Below are 15,840 nucleotides of genomic sequence, written 5' to 3'. Positions count from 1 at the left end.
TTTCATAAATCTCAACTGGCAACTAGCTATTAAACCTTTATTATTTGTCTTCTCCTATTAAAGGGAGAACTATCTGAATAGAGGCAAGTTAATATGCAACAGTTTGAGAATGTATAGCTAATGCATAAACATCTTGAGATGCAAGTGAATCTCTCCCAGTAAGTAGATAAAATAATTACAATGTTAAGAATATTTAAATATTTATTTAGAGATTTCCTACAAAATTTTTATAGCTAGTGACTTAACTTGTCAATGCACACACTTCTAACTGTAACTAATCCTCCTAGAGACATAAAACTAGCTTTTCAGCTTTAAAGCTGGAGAGTCTAGGGTAGCCATGCCCCTGCTCTGACGCTTGGCTCTTTGGGCAGGCATTTAAAATCTTACTACCCAGGGAAACTGAAGACTTCTTTGGTGTGGGACAGCCAATTGCTTATTCGAACCACACAGCCCTTTTCTTCCTCCTGCCCTACCATCTTATAATTTTGCTATACTTTCCCAGAACACCATCTACTTCCTCAATCAACGGCCAAATGACGTATATCCAAGCAGAAGAAATAAAATTTTAACTATGGTAATCTGAAATAATTTCATATACTCAGGCAAACAGTGATGAAAGAGCTACTCAAGCGCTATAAACAACAAGCAGTTTTTATTTGAAAAAGCGGCACCGTTTAACTCTTCCAACGTTGCAATTCTTAGTTTGAGAAGCATCATGGAGAACAGCAGAGTACCACTCAGGAGAATTTGCCCACAGTGTTCTAAAAAAAGCACACAAATGCACAAAACACATCCAAAACTATAAGAAGCATACAGAAGAAGTATGAGGACACTTATCACCACAACTGAAAAACACTCCCCTACAATGCTCTGAATATCTTCTCCAGTGAACACAATTAAGTTACAGAAGTTAGAAAAAAAAAAAAATTGAACTTTCTTCTTCTTCACTTCTCTTTACTTAAATTTGGTTTAGCTGGTTAGTGATCTTTAGTTCATTAATGCTCTCTAGATCCATGTTCTTTGAATAAAGGAAAATACATGAAGAACATCAAGAATAGTAAGTATAATAGAAGAAAAAGAAAATACTAAAGAAGACAGAGGAGAAGATAGGAAAAAATGGGGAAGAAATGCAGAAAAAATAATTTTAATGCAGAAAGAACAGATCCCACTAAAACCAATACCTGGAAAATCCATTAAGACCTCAAGAGTATCATTATTTGTTACGCGAGCATACAGCCTGCAGACTTCAATTGGACTATTCCCATGAGTAAAATGACACACATACAAGCTTGCCAGGTTAGTTTTAGTAGTGTGGATAAGAGCCTATGTCTTACCTCTACCATAAGGATTTTCCTATCAACACTTCTATTTTCTGTTCCTTTAACATTTACTGATTAGACATGTCCCCAGTTATTAGAACAATTCTGCACATTAAAATATGTTAAGACTAAAACCACAAATGCAAGTCTATCTTATGCTTTCATTATAAAACAAAATTACTTCATGTTATTGAAATGAAACTATTGTTGAGATACGGTAAAAATAGAACCTGAAGTGTTTTGCCTACATTAGTGAAATGAGATGGAATTTGATGTGAGATGCTACTTAGGACTTTTCCTACTGAAGAGAGACACTATTTCACATGAGAGAAGGGAGTGGGAAAGCAAGGAAAACTCTGCGGGTTCCTATTATAAAAATCCACTGCACAAAGGGAAAAAAAAAAGAAAATTTGAAATAAATATCTGCATTTCTGGTACATAGTTGCTTTTGCAGGTCCCCAAGATCACTGCTTTAGGTAAAATAAATGCTTCTCAGTCTGCCAGCTTGCAGTGTCATGGGAGATCCTCTCTGCAAACTGTCATCCACTGCTTCAGTTTCACCTTGTGAGTTGATGCATATGAGTTATTTGATATCAACTCTTGTCCAAGCAATAGGAAATGTTTCTCCAAAGCTTTAACCTGTGACAAGCCTCCTCATCACTTCCGAGTCCAGAAAAAGGACATGAACTCTTTGGTTCTCTACGGGCAGACATCAGATGTACTTTCTGGTAGATGGCCACTTTTTCAGGCAAGAGTTCATACCCCAGTGACATGATTAGTCTGAGATATTTTACTGGTGCCATTGTGTGCCACAAACTTGCCTCCACATCCAGAGCCTGAGGGATGAATTCTCCTGTTACATACATTTTGACACCCTGGAAGATTTTAATAGGTTTACCAGGCATCAGCTGTGAGCCAATCTATCTTGCTGGCAGCTGCAAGTACCAGACTGCTTTATGCTTTCCTTTTCTTCGGTGTCCAGGTAATCTTTTGTTTTTGGAACTTTTTGTGAATGTTAACAGCATCAGCCATGCATCAACAGCAGAGACATGTGGCAACAAGATCGCAGAGATGCCAAAAGCAAAAAACTTCCCACCAAAGAAATTCTTCTTACCAAGCCATCTATTAAAAAAGGAGAGAAAGATAGAAAGAAAGGGAAAAAAAAACAAACATAAATGCACTGCCACACTACAATCCCCCCAAACCCTGTAGCTGCTGGGGACCTGTTCCCTAATCAAGTCCCTTCACATTTCTAATCCTTAACACTATCTTTGGACGTGGTAATTTCTCCTTCATGTAGCTATTCCTAGTTGTGTGCAGAGATGGAGAAGAACTATCATAGCCTTTTTATTTTGAAAAGATTTTCTCTATTTAGAATGACTTTGCATTGAGAAATACTAAAGAGGAAAACAAGCCCCATGTGAACACTCCCAGTCTGCTTTTCACTGTGCAGTAACAGACAAGTGCTAATTCTGTAGCAATCTCTACTAGAGGTATTTCCCTCAAACATTATCTCCACTTCATGCTTTACTAGGAGGCACTAAGGTGTCTAAAAAAAAAAAAAAAAAAAATCTCACCCTTTCTCTTATCTCATGCAGTTCGAAGAACACCTAACCCTGCATGAAGAACAGCTGACTTCTGAGACAGGGCTAGACAGACAAAATCACAGGTAGCAACCTCCTGACTGATAGCCCATGGATTAGAAATAAAAATCTACCTATGCTCATGTGAATTTTTTCACTGAAGACTGGACTAAGTTCAAAATAAACATGCAACAGAGCTGTAAGAAAAACAAAGAGTACAAAGATAACGAAAAAAAAAATATCTTCAGCTATGGTTGATTCAATCTGTCAATCTAAAATAAAGGGATAAGAAAAATAAGAACAGAATTAGCTCATGAGATATGCAATGCAGACAAACTAACATAAAGGATGAAGAGATTTCTTCTTGCAGTAAACTGGGCTCAACTTCAGCATGAGAAAATCAGTGAAAAAGTGATCAGGATTTCTCCCTTTCAGCATGATTCACAGTCTGTTCACAACAGTTATTTTTAGCCTATGAAAAACCCTTCTTCAAAGACACTGCTGAGGTAGCAACAAGAGAAAAAATGGAGAAGTTTTAGAAAGCTCATTTGAGCAGCAAGTAGAAAAGACTCCTTCAAATTAGGTTAGATATTGTCTCTTACTCAGATTAAAACCCTTTTGTTTGATGGAAAGATTAAAGACGGCTTTTTCTGCTACTACGATTCTTTGAAATTCAGTTTATTTAAAAGTATTTATCTCACTGTGTAGCCATACTTCAAATTAAACGCAGCTCTTTCAATGTATCCACATAATACATACACATCTATTCTCTTTACTCATTTTTTATCTCAGTATGTATTTAAGGGCTGTTGCAAATACTTCTGTGAATCAAAGCCTCGGCATTTTTTTAAAGAAAACCTACCTATAATATTTACCATGAAACTATAATTGTTGTAATGCAGAAATCCAGATCCTTGACAGGATCACAAACACCAAAAAGAGTTGTGGAGGAGTACAATTACCTTTGCAGCAACCATGACTTGACTAGTAAGAGCCTGTTATGTACCCATAAATTTCAAAGAAAAATTAACAATGAGTTCCTTGAGTATTTCTGTATGACAATTCAGATCTTCTGCCAATCCTACTTATTCACAAAAAGAATACATTTCTCTTTGTTAAAACATTTCAAGAGTTTTTTATCTGCTGAATGAATTTAAAATACAGAAATCAAAAGTAAAACCTAAGGTATTGCAAAAAGCTATGCACAAACTTATTTTGAAATATTTATTAAAATATTGATGTTTAGGTTTAAATCAATATTAATCTCAAGATCATTCTTCAAGTCTAATTTTAGACTCCTATAAAATTCCAGTGACTATGTGTGAACATTTTCTTTTGTGACATCTTTATACCATCTGAATGCAGCTGACTTCATGATGAACAGTGAAGTTAACATGTTGCCTGGTGGTACTGGGTAGCTGAACACAATGGGGACACATCCACCACAAATTAAATACAGTGCCAATTCATCATAACTCATTTAAATTCAGAGTATTAGCTCGTATGTGTACATCTCTGCTGATGATCTCATGTCTTTCTTCACAGTAACATGCTGCTGCCATTAATTGTAGAAATGTAACAGCACAAAGCTGAAGATATTTAGATATTCCACCCTTCCCTTCTCCCCCAGAAAGAATTTAATTTATTTTTCCCTGAACAAATTCACCTGCAGAACTTGGTATGGCCCCAAGACCCCCAAAGTCCCAGTAAGGAGATGGCCCAGGGCATTCTGCAGAAGACAGCAAGTTTGCCCTGCCTGTGCACGGAGTTTGCTGGGAATTAGCTCCAAGCCAAAGGTCTTTAGCCATGTTTGTGCATATCACAGCTTCTCTGCATTTAAATGGCAAGAATAAGGTCCTCTGTGGAACACGTTTTGCCCAGTTTTCCACTTGGACATTTTCTTTTTGTCATAATGGACAGCAGACAGCAAAGAGTGATTTAGTCGAAATACTTGCTAGAGCTCTATTTACACAGAGTTAGAGAAGGAAGTCTCAATCTTGATGAGACCAGAGACACATATTGGGTAGATAAAAGCCGCATTTGTAAGCAGGGATGACAATAGTCTACCATTTAGCAAGCAATAGAGAATGGCAGGATTCAGAGCCCAGGCCAATTAAGCATCATCACTTCCTTACATCTGGCAGAGAGACTGCAAAAACACTTAATTAAGGAATTTGATCTCTCTGCCACATCTAAAATAATGTAAACTTTCAGCATTTTCAGCTTTTGCATTTTTAGCCTGTATAATGCAGCCACCCAAACAAACATAGGCTATGATGTGTCAGTTCAGTATTTTACTGGCATTGGTGTAATGGGTGTACTTCAAGGCTGAAATACAGGGATTAGCCCAGGGAGCTCTGCATTGCATGGTTTGATGGGGATGCGTGCATTTATGGTGAATTAGAACTGTGAATTATCTGAAATATGACCTAATCTTTTATTTAATCAGAGGCCTAATATACACCACAAACATACGTAGCCATAGTTCTCTCTGAACACACAATTTTAAGTTGGAGTAAATTCAAATAGAATAGAAAAGGAAATGCCCATGAGCTAAAAAAAAAGTATGTAAAAATTAGTGCAAACAGCATCTAGTTTATTTCCTTTTAAACAATCCTACATATTTCAAAGTTGCAGTGTAAAAGTTACTAGCCACTAACCAAAAGAGACTGCTGAGTGGCTACATGGCCACTTCTTACAAGAAACCTACTGGTGGTAAATTATCTCTGTAGATAAACAGAAATTAACTACATCCAGAAAGCTTCCTTATTTGGTGGAAATGTGTTTTGGGTGTTTTGTTTTGTTTTTCATTTAGGAGCAGGGGGAAATATGCCCCTTCAGTTGAATAACTTCTAGGTGAAGTAAAAGCTGAGACTCAAAACTGCCCAGAAGTCCCAGAACCCCCAGTGGCAGGTTAAAGACTGAAGCTGTAAAGCATTTCACCATTCAAATTAAAACAGGAACCCTTTAACAGGAAGTTAAATTTTCAGGGGTGTTAAGTACATAAAAATGTTAGAAAACAGTGAGATTAATAAGCATATATCAGATATCTATTAGCTATACACTATAAAGCCACTCTTAAAAAAACTAATCCCTCCAGATCAAAATATACCTGCCTTTCCAAATGAGATAGAAAAGAGAAAAAAGAAGTGATCAATAAAGAACATTCTAAATTATAACATTCTGACTCTAGAAAGAATTTAACAAATATGGGCTTACCTTTACTTGGTGCCGATTTTCTCACAGAAGCTACATGGTCTTCAGAGATAGCAAGACGCCTTAGCACATCAGCCAATGCTGCTTTTAGCACAGTGATTTCATCTTCTTGTTGCTGTACTCTCAGCTCCAGGGCTGAAAGACGGTCCTGGACATCAGACGTGCTCGCAGCTGAGATGCTGTCATCTGTACAGTGGGAAAGCAGAGTAGAAAGAGGCATTTAACTGTTTTGTTCTAAACTAAAAGCCACAGAAATAAGCATGTACGGTCTGTCCCATCATTTTGAAATACTGAAGACGTTCAAACAGTCATGTTCAAGCAAATAAGGAATAGGTATTATGTTAAACACATCAAATTAATGCTTCAAGACAGAAATGTTACTAATCATTAGCTAAGACACAAGGCTTAAGGAGTGTGGCCCTATTAAAATCAGAGGAGGCAATGTACTTTCTGTTAAAATAGTGTAGAAAGAAAAACATGCCTACCAGTAGAAGAAAGACTGAAATTAAGCTTATTTAAATAGCCAGCTGAACTAACTGAAAAGGTATAAAACTGTGATAAAATTTTGCAATATATTCTTTTTTGAACTCTTGAAGAATTTTAACTATGATCCTTAAGGTTAAAGCAAGCTGTAAAGTTAAAAAAAAAAAAAAAATACAGTTGAACATACAAGTATTGCTAGCCATGACCTAATTGCATTAAGTGGCAATCTCAATTTAAATGGTCTAGATCAGAATTCGTAACTTCAAATTCCTTCTCTTTAACTTTTTTCACATAGCCACCCTGTATGTGCCAAAAAACCATATGACATTATAACGTTTGGCCTGAAGTGGACAAAAAATAAATACGCTACAAAAAGGTTCCAAAAATCTGTTTGGCCACACAGAGATAGATTAGCATTGAAGGCATAATCCAGCCAAATCTACTCTTCAGTGGTAAAAAGGAAATTACAGCTTCTTCATACTCTTTGCCTTTGACAGTTCTTTGCATTATTTCTGCCAAGCCAAAATAACACATAACAGATTTTTGTATTTGGCTGTTCCAATAAATCACAGGCTAACCACTAAAAAAAAAACAAAAAAAAACCCATAAAAGAATATGTTGCTCAATCACAAGGTACTGAATTCCTTATCCATCCCGATTTAGGCTTACTAAAAACTCCTGAAGGAACTTCTAATACAGGTTTACAAAATTTACCTGTGTTATACAAACAGACAGTATAAGTCTATGAAATATATGAAATTGTATATATTTCTATGAAATATATAAAACCAGCTAATTTACACATAGCGGTAAATAGCTGGTATTATTACTACAATTATATACAATCTAAACTTTAGTTCACTAATCTTAAGAAGACATACCAAGGGGAAAAAAAGCGAATATAAGCCACAATCCTAAAACTCTGGTTTTCACTAAAAAAAAAATCCTTAATCTTTGAAATACTTGCATAAGGGCACTTTTAAAATAAATGTAAGCAAAAGAAACACTGAGCCAAACCCCTCCAGTAAATTAAATATGAAAGAGATTAAGGAGTTTAATGCCAACTTTCATTCCGTTAAAACATAATACTCACTAACGAAGGCCAAGAATTGAACCAACCAAAATAAAGAATCACAGTAATACTTTCACAACACTAACAAAATTCCTACAAGGAATTAGTAAAACAAGCTAATATTAGTAGTGAAATATATTCGCAATTATTATTAAGCTGAAAGGAACAGTTAAGATTACATTGATAAAACAACTCCTACAAGAAGACAGCTTTGCATATTGACTTAATTCACTATTTGGTTAAACCAAAAGCAGATGTGTATCACTTCATGGTTAATACTGTATTCATTCAGGCTAATAAATAAAAAGAACTGCAGGGGAATTAATAAGGCATGTAATCAGACTGAGATCCAGAGACAACATATCAGAACAACTCTGAACAAAACGTCTTTAATATCACCAGCCATAACTGTACCTCCTATATGCAGAAAAGTTATTTTAACAACTCTACAGCCCAGTACATCCAATGCTCTCTCAATAGTACTTTACAAAGCCAGACCAGTGACAGCTACCCCAGGTTGGGAAGGACTGTGTAAAATACTTCTCTTAAAACCCCCTTCTGCAAAACATGCAACTCCATCTCTTTTAAGGAGCTAGGAGAAGTTCCTACAAGCACATGTACCTATGCAGCACATAAAAAGGAACTGAGGTAAATTCACATTGTCACGAAGAAAAGCTTTTACTTTAAGGAAGTAAATGGAGTTGAAGTACCACCATATGATTCATACTTTTGCTGTCTACAGTATTAGCCTTTAAATATATGCAGTGGACCAGTCAAAATGAATACAGCGGAAAACAATGACAATTATTTTCAAATTATTATAATCTTTATAACCCATCTTACACTGGATAGCAGTCCAAACAGAAGAGAGAAGTTTGACATTTCCTTAGGAAAAAAAAAAGGAAAGCTTAATTTTTTTCTTTTTTTTGTCTGCCAAAGCCTTCAATTAATGAACTATTAAAAGGTCTTATAATGAATAAATGATGGATAAATTCCCAGGCTATATAAATATACAGCAGATCACTATAAAACATTTGTAAAAGTAGTAAGTAACTATGTCAAATCGTCATTTTAAAAGCCAGACATTACTGTGTTCCCTGCGTGGAGTCCAAATAATAGTAATTACTAAAGCAGGAAAGGCTCCACTGTCGATCTGTCTGTCTGATAAACACAGATGCAAGTGCTCTGCCTGACGTGGGCATCTTTTTTCCCACCAACTACTAACATTGACTAGACTGCTTCTGCTGAACCCCTGCACCCCAAAAAAGGGGCACATTAGATGGCTCATGCAGCTCCCAAAGCCACAGTTATGTCACTAATCAGAAACTTCAAAGGAGAACAGGAGAGCAAATCTTTCTGCCTTGTAAGGGTGAGCTGCAATGCTTTGACCTCCTCAACATGCTAAATGAGATGGTAGAGGAGTTGGCGAATGTTCACATCTGTGACCTGTGCTATAGAGGCTTAACCCCTAGAAATGGCAGGGAGAGGCAGAAGGACCCTCAAACTCAACTTCATCCCGACAGCTTGTCAGTGGTCGTAGCTGTATAAACAGGGCACAAGTAGGAAAACAAGAAGGTTAAACCATTTAGCTGATTCAAAAATTGGCTGTGTGCATACAGCGGGAGAAAAGAGGTTTCAAACCACCAGCATCTACTTTGCTTTGCAGAGAGAGCACGTGAGACAGCCGCTGAAAGAGGCTGGATAGCAAGAAGATCACTAGGCAATCAAGAATATCTTGGTTGATCAAAGAACACAACAGCACACTGGGAAGACATTTTATTGTTCTTATCACTCTACAGAAGCAGCATCTGTTTCAAGTGATGACAGTCATATATTACCCTGGTAACTATTAGGGAATTAAAATGAATGATTCCCAACCCAAATACCTCACCCATGACAGCAAATATTCAACTGAACTCCAACATGCCCTTCTTGGCAGTGTCTTGAAAAGTAAGTCAACTAGGGATTAGCTTAAAAGAAGATGCCTTGAAAGTAAACACAACTGAAATCTTCAGATCATTTTGACAAATCTGCACAATGCAAAACTGTGCAAAACTGTACTTTTTTTTAATAGAAGCTTTCAAAATCTCTTCCAGATTTCTTATTCTGTTAAAACTACACTCTTATAACCTAAAGAACTACTTCTTTTGAAGTTTAAACAAAAAGCTTCCTTCAAGGGCATGCCCTTCCCCCTTCAGAAGGGAAAATGCAAGTAGAAAGGCAGTCACTTGAAAAGCAGAAGTCCACCTCCTCCCTTCCTCTTCTGCCACTCCTAAACATCTGTCCTTTTTTCCCCTCGGGCAGTCACAGAAATCTATCCAGGCCTTCCATAAGCCACTCATAATTTAGTAAACCAAAGGGAGATTTATTTATATATTTAAGAGGGTAACCAGTTATGGGAATATAGCAAGAAATATTTAAGTGCAGTTGACTGTTGACTCATTCACTTCATTCATTTTAAAGAGACCTGTTTAGTTATCCAGTTACTATAACCAAATAGCATAATTTCTGATGTGTTGGTCACATTTCCCAAGCTGTCCATGACCTATGCCTTCGAGAGAGGCACTGGGAACAAGATCCACTGTGAAAGAATCACCATCTGCAGTGCTCACCAGTAGTGGTGAGGAGACATCCACACAGATGTGGATCTAAGGTCCTTCAATCTTACAAAGTAGTTTAAAGTAAGAGTATTGGTACTCAAATGACAGCAAAAACATGCTAGGTCTAAACATGGAGTACTGTAACTTTCAAAATAAGATGTACTGTTATTTTATCATAGTTCACTAGTTTGATTTTTAATTTTAGCCATTAAAACATCGATTCTTCCCCTCCTTTTGGAGTAAGCAGAGATTATATGGGATGCTTGAATTCAGTACTCATGACACATCTGGATGACCCTCAAAATTAGGGTTCATTTTTCATAGCCAATGAACAGCATTAAACAGACACATTATGCTGCATAGGACTCCTCACAGTCACATGCATCGAAACACTCGCAGCAGATTGAACAAAGCAGCAGCTCAAACCACCCCTCAGACTTTGGCCAGGAACTTTGAAAGGGGTATCCAGTACACAGAGATGGTACTTAAACCTCCCAACCCACATATCACTCCTCAACTCATATGTCACCAACCAGGCACGTGAGGATAACAGTATTTGAAAAGTACCACCCTTCATCACTCACTGCCTGAGAGAAAATTGAACTGGCTGCATTTAAAAGTATCTTACTACTGAACCATCTATTCTGGAGGCCCCTCAACAACTCCAGAGCATCCATTATCACTTCTCTGAGTCAATTCCTCCCAGCCCCAACTAAACATAAGTAAGGGCTTCATTTTAGACATAAGCAACATTTCAGAAAAACAAATTCTACAAACTCCAGCACATGGAAATTTAAACCACAGGGTGGAAAATCCTACATTTTATCCAATAAAGCCACACAAACCACAGATATTTTTAAATCCCTGCCTGCCAAGGCACCCACAGAGTTTTCTATGTTTTCCCCAGAGTGGTATGAGTCTTTTATCACAGAAATGCAACAGAAGTTACTTGGACTGGTATAAAGCTCTGGCTCACAATTTCAGGAGGTAATTGGCCCTAAAGAATCCTTTTTCACTAGGTCTGTGATCTGTCCATGCGTGCGGGAAGGTATGTATTTGCACAACTTGCAATTTTTATTCTGAAGAGCAGTAAATAATTTGACTCTGGATGAGGCTTATATTTCCAGGGAGATAACTGACAAATTTGTTTTTCTTACCATGTTAAGTGAAAGAAAATTCTCTGCAGTTTTCTGCAGATCGCTTGTCTTAAGATTACCTTATGAAAGATGCTTATAAAAGGTCAGTAATTCTGTTTCATATTTTTAATACATAGTTTTCTTAAAAAAAAAAAAGTTAGACTCTACACTTTTGCCTACATTAACTCCTCTACCTCCTCCAAGTGCCAGCACACACACAAATTATCTTGGTTTTGTAAAGGATGTGAGTCATAGAAGGAACATGAGAACGGGAATTAAAACACACAACACAGACATGAAAGATTAAAAGAGTTTCTCCCCCCACCTCCAAACGATACTGTATTAACTTCTGATGTGTCCCTAGAAGCTAGATCTGGTGGCATGGAAGTGGAGTGGGAAGTTGTCCCCAAGTTGTCATTTCCCACAAATGCAAGACTCTAGCCTTTAACACTCTGGATTACTCCACATAGTTTTTTACTTCCTTACCTACTTTTTCATTCTCTTTCCCTAATTTCTCAATTTTTCCACTCTGAATTAAATACAATGCATTACTTGATCTCACATTAATTATTGGAGACAAAGGTAAAAGCTCCTTCTGTACTTTCCTGTAGAACAATAATGCAGGTGGTTTGACATGGGTACACGTAAGTCACCGACTGCAGACAGTGGTCCCCAACTCATGGCTCTCAAATATGCAGCATGGTAGTACTTCCGACACTAGCTAAGCTTGTAATTTTCTCTTCCACAGACATTTTGTTAGGTTTTCAGGAAGAACATATGTTGTCACACACCACTATTTGCTCACGGTTGATGCTGCACAAGAACCATCATGCTGACAAAACTGTCTTCCTTGTGCAGTTCGTTAGATTGTTCAATGTTTCAAACTTATTTTGGTCCCCTACATGCTAGTTAATTAAAAAAGAGGTCTTACTCTCCACTAGCTTTTCACAAGCCACTTTAAACACAAGTCCACAGTAAGCAGTAATTTTATTAGCACAGATCTTACTGCAGAATCAGACCATAAAATGAGAGTGCAACGTCTAGTGGATAGTGCCTTAAACATCAAAACTGATCATCCCAATGGCTAAACTGCATTTTTAATCATAAACCATGTAAAAAGATTGCTTACTGTTCACTTTAAAACACAGCAGTGCAATCTACCATGTTAACTGATGGATACAGAACTTGGCCATAAAAATAACCCCAACAAACCAAAAAAAAACCCCAACCGTCACTCAAGTCTGAAAATCTAGACTGTGCTTAAAAATCTCAGTCAAAACCCTGAAAGGAATATAATTTATGATGTTAAGAATTTATGCATGACTTGAATAAATGTAAACTGTCCCATCTGGAATAGATCTATACAGATCTGCATATATCTGTATAGATAATCATACACCCCCCAAACTCAATTTAAAAAAAAAAAAAAAAGTCATAAACTATAGATTTAAATCACTGAAGCACTGCATTAAATTTTAAAAGAAGAAGATATATAACTACACTGGGCAAAGTTTCGTTAGGACTTTTCAATTAAGCACGATATATATACATCGTACAACTGCAGTGGTCTGTCGGTAGATGATCCATGAGAAGATTTTACCCTAGCACATGACCATTCTGCAATACAATAATCGCTACTGATCTTTGCTATTTGTGAACTGCTTTATGGTTTATTTGAAATGAGTTCATGACTCATGAGTGAGCCTACTACCTGCACCATTACATTATAGAGAACACCACCAGTGTTTTCAGGCAATCTCATTTTAAAGGGTTGGTCTGACACATAAGACGATCTACCAGTTCATCCCTAATAATTAGTAGTTCTACTTGTGTATGCTAAACAGATTTGTGCACATAGGCTTTCAGATCTTTCTCTTTTTTTGCTGACATGAAAAAGCAAGGGAAGGAGAAAGATTAAAAGACGATACAAAAACATCCTGAAAAAACAACTTCATAATAACCACAAATTACAGCTGTTATGACAAAAATATTTTTTGCAATAATCCTGTGCATCTGCTACTGTAAACACTAGTATTATTTTTAATACAGATAATCTAGAAATATATCAGCATGAGATTCACAGGGCACAACTCCACCCATGATGTATTTGACCAACATGAGTGTTCAGCTTGCCTGTTTCCAGTAACTATATTATTTATTGGGCACACAAGTTTTAAGAAGGAACAGATCAGACTTTATACTTGCTGATACTAGTTTTGATACATAGACCAAGAAAACAAAAGAAAGCCAAGACTTATACATACTTCTCGTATTTGTCATTGGTATCCATACAAGTACTCGAAGAGGCAGGTAATTATGCTGGTGCTCTCATCTATCCTTCCCTAACTGCATACTTTGTATCAGTTCCACCTCCATTAAAAGGAACATCAACAGTAAAACCATTCATGGGATTTTCACCACCCACTACTTAAAAAGCCTTGTGGTTTTTAAGTATTTTTCTTCCCCTAGCATTGCTTAGCTCTTGATACTCCTGATACTGTTCTGAAGCTCAGGACTCCTCAACACTTGGCCTTCTGCCAGCAGGACACGCACTTACCTTCCAAAATGATGTTTCTGCTAAACAGATGAGCGACCTCTACACTCCATAGACAGAATTCATGGTGGCTACAGGCACCTGCTTGGGATCTCCCTTATAACTCCCTCAGCAGCAATCCCACTCACCCCAGTCTCTTTTTAGTATCTGATGTCACCTATTTTTGTGTCACAGTAAGAGAAAGAGAGGGGCAGAGAGCATCTTTTCTAACACATATGCTTGGAATTTCACATAGCAACCAGGGAGACAGCTGCAATGAACTGCTCTATTGTAAGTTACACATGCATTAAAAATAACACTTTAGCACACATTCCTTTGTCGAAAATATTTCATCTTGTGCTAGAAGTGCTAGAACATTTCCATGATAAAATGCTAATTGAAGTTACCAAATTCATAACTTTGCCAAGCATGAAACTATACAGGCTAAAGATTTCAGTGCCTGGAGTTCCTTTCCCCTATCCTCCCCCATACCCAAACTGACCTAGTTAACATTTTCTAAGAAAACAACTTTTCACATGTTGAAGAGGGACCAGATCTCTGAGGTCTTTCTCTTCACCAAGGGCTCTGCCACAGCTCACCTCCCCACACCACAAGCGGATGGCACCCCAGCCACCCCATGGAGAAACTCAGGGGGCCCCAGCTTGGCACGATAAAGGCAAAGCCAGACACTCCCTGGGTCTCCAAGTTGGCCAGAGCAGGACACCAAGAGCAGGAAAGCATCCCTCCCCCACTTCCAAGGCCACATGGAGGAAAAACCTGCATGTTCTGACTAACCTGAAACACCGGACATCAGCGTGGAAAAGTGATGAGCTCTCCCAGGAACCTCACACCAGCAGCAATCAGGCTTTTGAAAGGTACAAAGCTGTCCTACCCAGGCACTTGGACAATCAAGTCTTCCAAGTTTCAAATTGGGCAATTGCTTAATTAGAAAATTGGGTAATTAGCAAATGCTTTTGACCTTAATCTCTTTTTAACTTCACTCTTCATCTGTTAAGTGTAAGCCTCATCCCACACCACCTAAAAGTTAATTAACACTTGTGGGCTACTAAGGCATTACCATAAGTGCTGTAGCAAAGTCAGTGTTGAAATTGATGGATTTCTTTGAAAAAGAAGCCTAAAAGCCTTGGCATAAAAATAACACACGGAGCCAAGCAAAGAAGATGAAGGCAACTCAAAACACTGAGCAACCGCCTTTTAGGCAGAATCACCTTTTCGGAGTACTGACTGACTTGGGGAAGACTATGATCAAGCAATTAACGGCTGTGTCTTAATACCTGTATGATCCAGAAGATTAAATGTAGGCTTGAAGGACTACCCCAATTCTGGCTTTTATGTTCACTCATAACACTTTTCTTTAACTGTATTTCATTACTGCATAAATCTACAAGAGACGGCAGCATTAATTGTCTCTGGTCTGCTCAAACAGTGAATGATTATAATAACCATGTTCAGGCTCGGACAAAAATACTGCTATCCAAACCATCACAAAGTCCAGCAAATGTCATAGAGAGTTCACAGAGAAACAAGGGATCATCTGAAACACTCTGGTTTTCCTGGAGTATTTTGCAAACTCACTTACACAGACAGGTACCCACCAGTTACCTGGCAGACAAGGAAGTTGGTGTGAAGGCTTATAAATGTGAAAAAAAAACCAGGAGAGGTTGGGGGGGGAGCAGAATTTAAAAAGAAAAAAAGAAAACAAAAAGAGCACTCACAGTAATCCACCTTTCTCTGCACCCTACCTCCTCCCGAAGACACTTATTTTTTAATTGCTCTTGTCAGAGTGATGGTGCTCAGAGAAGTGTCTGTATATTTTGGATAATTTTTTTTTCCAGAATTTAAGCCCCAATTCATACGGTCACCTCTGATTTTCCAAG

At 37.5% G+C, this 15,840-nt stretch overlaps 1 protein-coding gene across 6 annotated transcripts in view; it reads right to left on the bottom strand.

The window, feature by feature from the left end:
- The window catches only part of EML4 (EMAP like 4), a 165,287-nt gene that overhangs the window by 68,678 nt on the left and 80,769 nt on the right, over positions 1–15,840 (bottom strand). For all 6 annotated transcript variants that reach the window (XM_074818013.1, XM_074818010.1, XM_074818012.1 and 3 more), the window contains exon 2: positions 6,122–6,304. In XM_074818013.1, the coding sequence (XP_074674114.1) occupies positions 6,122–6,304 (183 nt within the window). The remainder of the gene's footprint in view (positions 1–6,121; positions 6,305–15,840) is intronic.

The sequence above is a fragment of the Strix aluco genome, chromosome 3 (genome assembly GCF_031877795.1).
Source record: "Strix aluco isolate bStrAlu1 chromosome 3, bStrAlu1.hap1, whole genome shotgun sequence".
NCBI classification, from domain to species: domain Eukaryota; kingdom Metazoa; phylum Chordata; class Aves; order Strigiformes; family Strigidae; genus Strix; species Strix aluco.
Note: the sequence above shows the minus strand (reverse complement) of the source record. Positions and strands in the feature narration are given on the sequence as shown.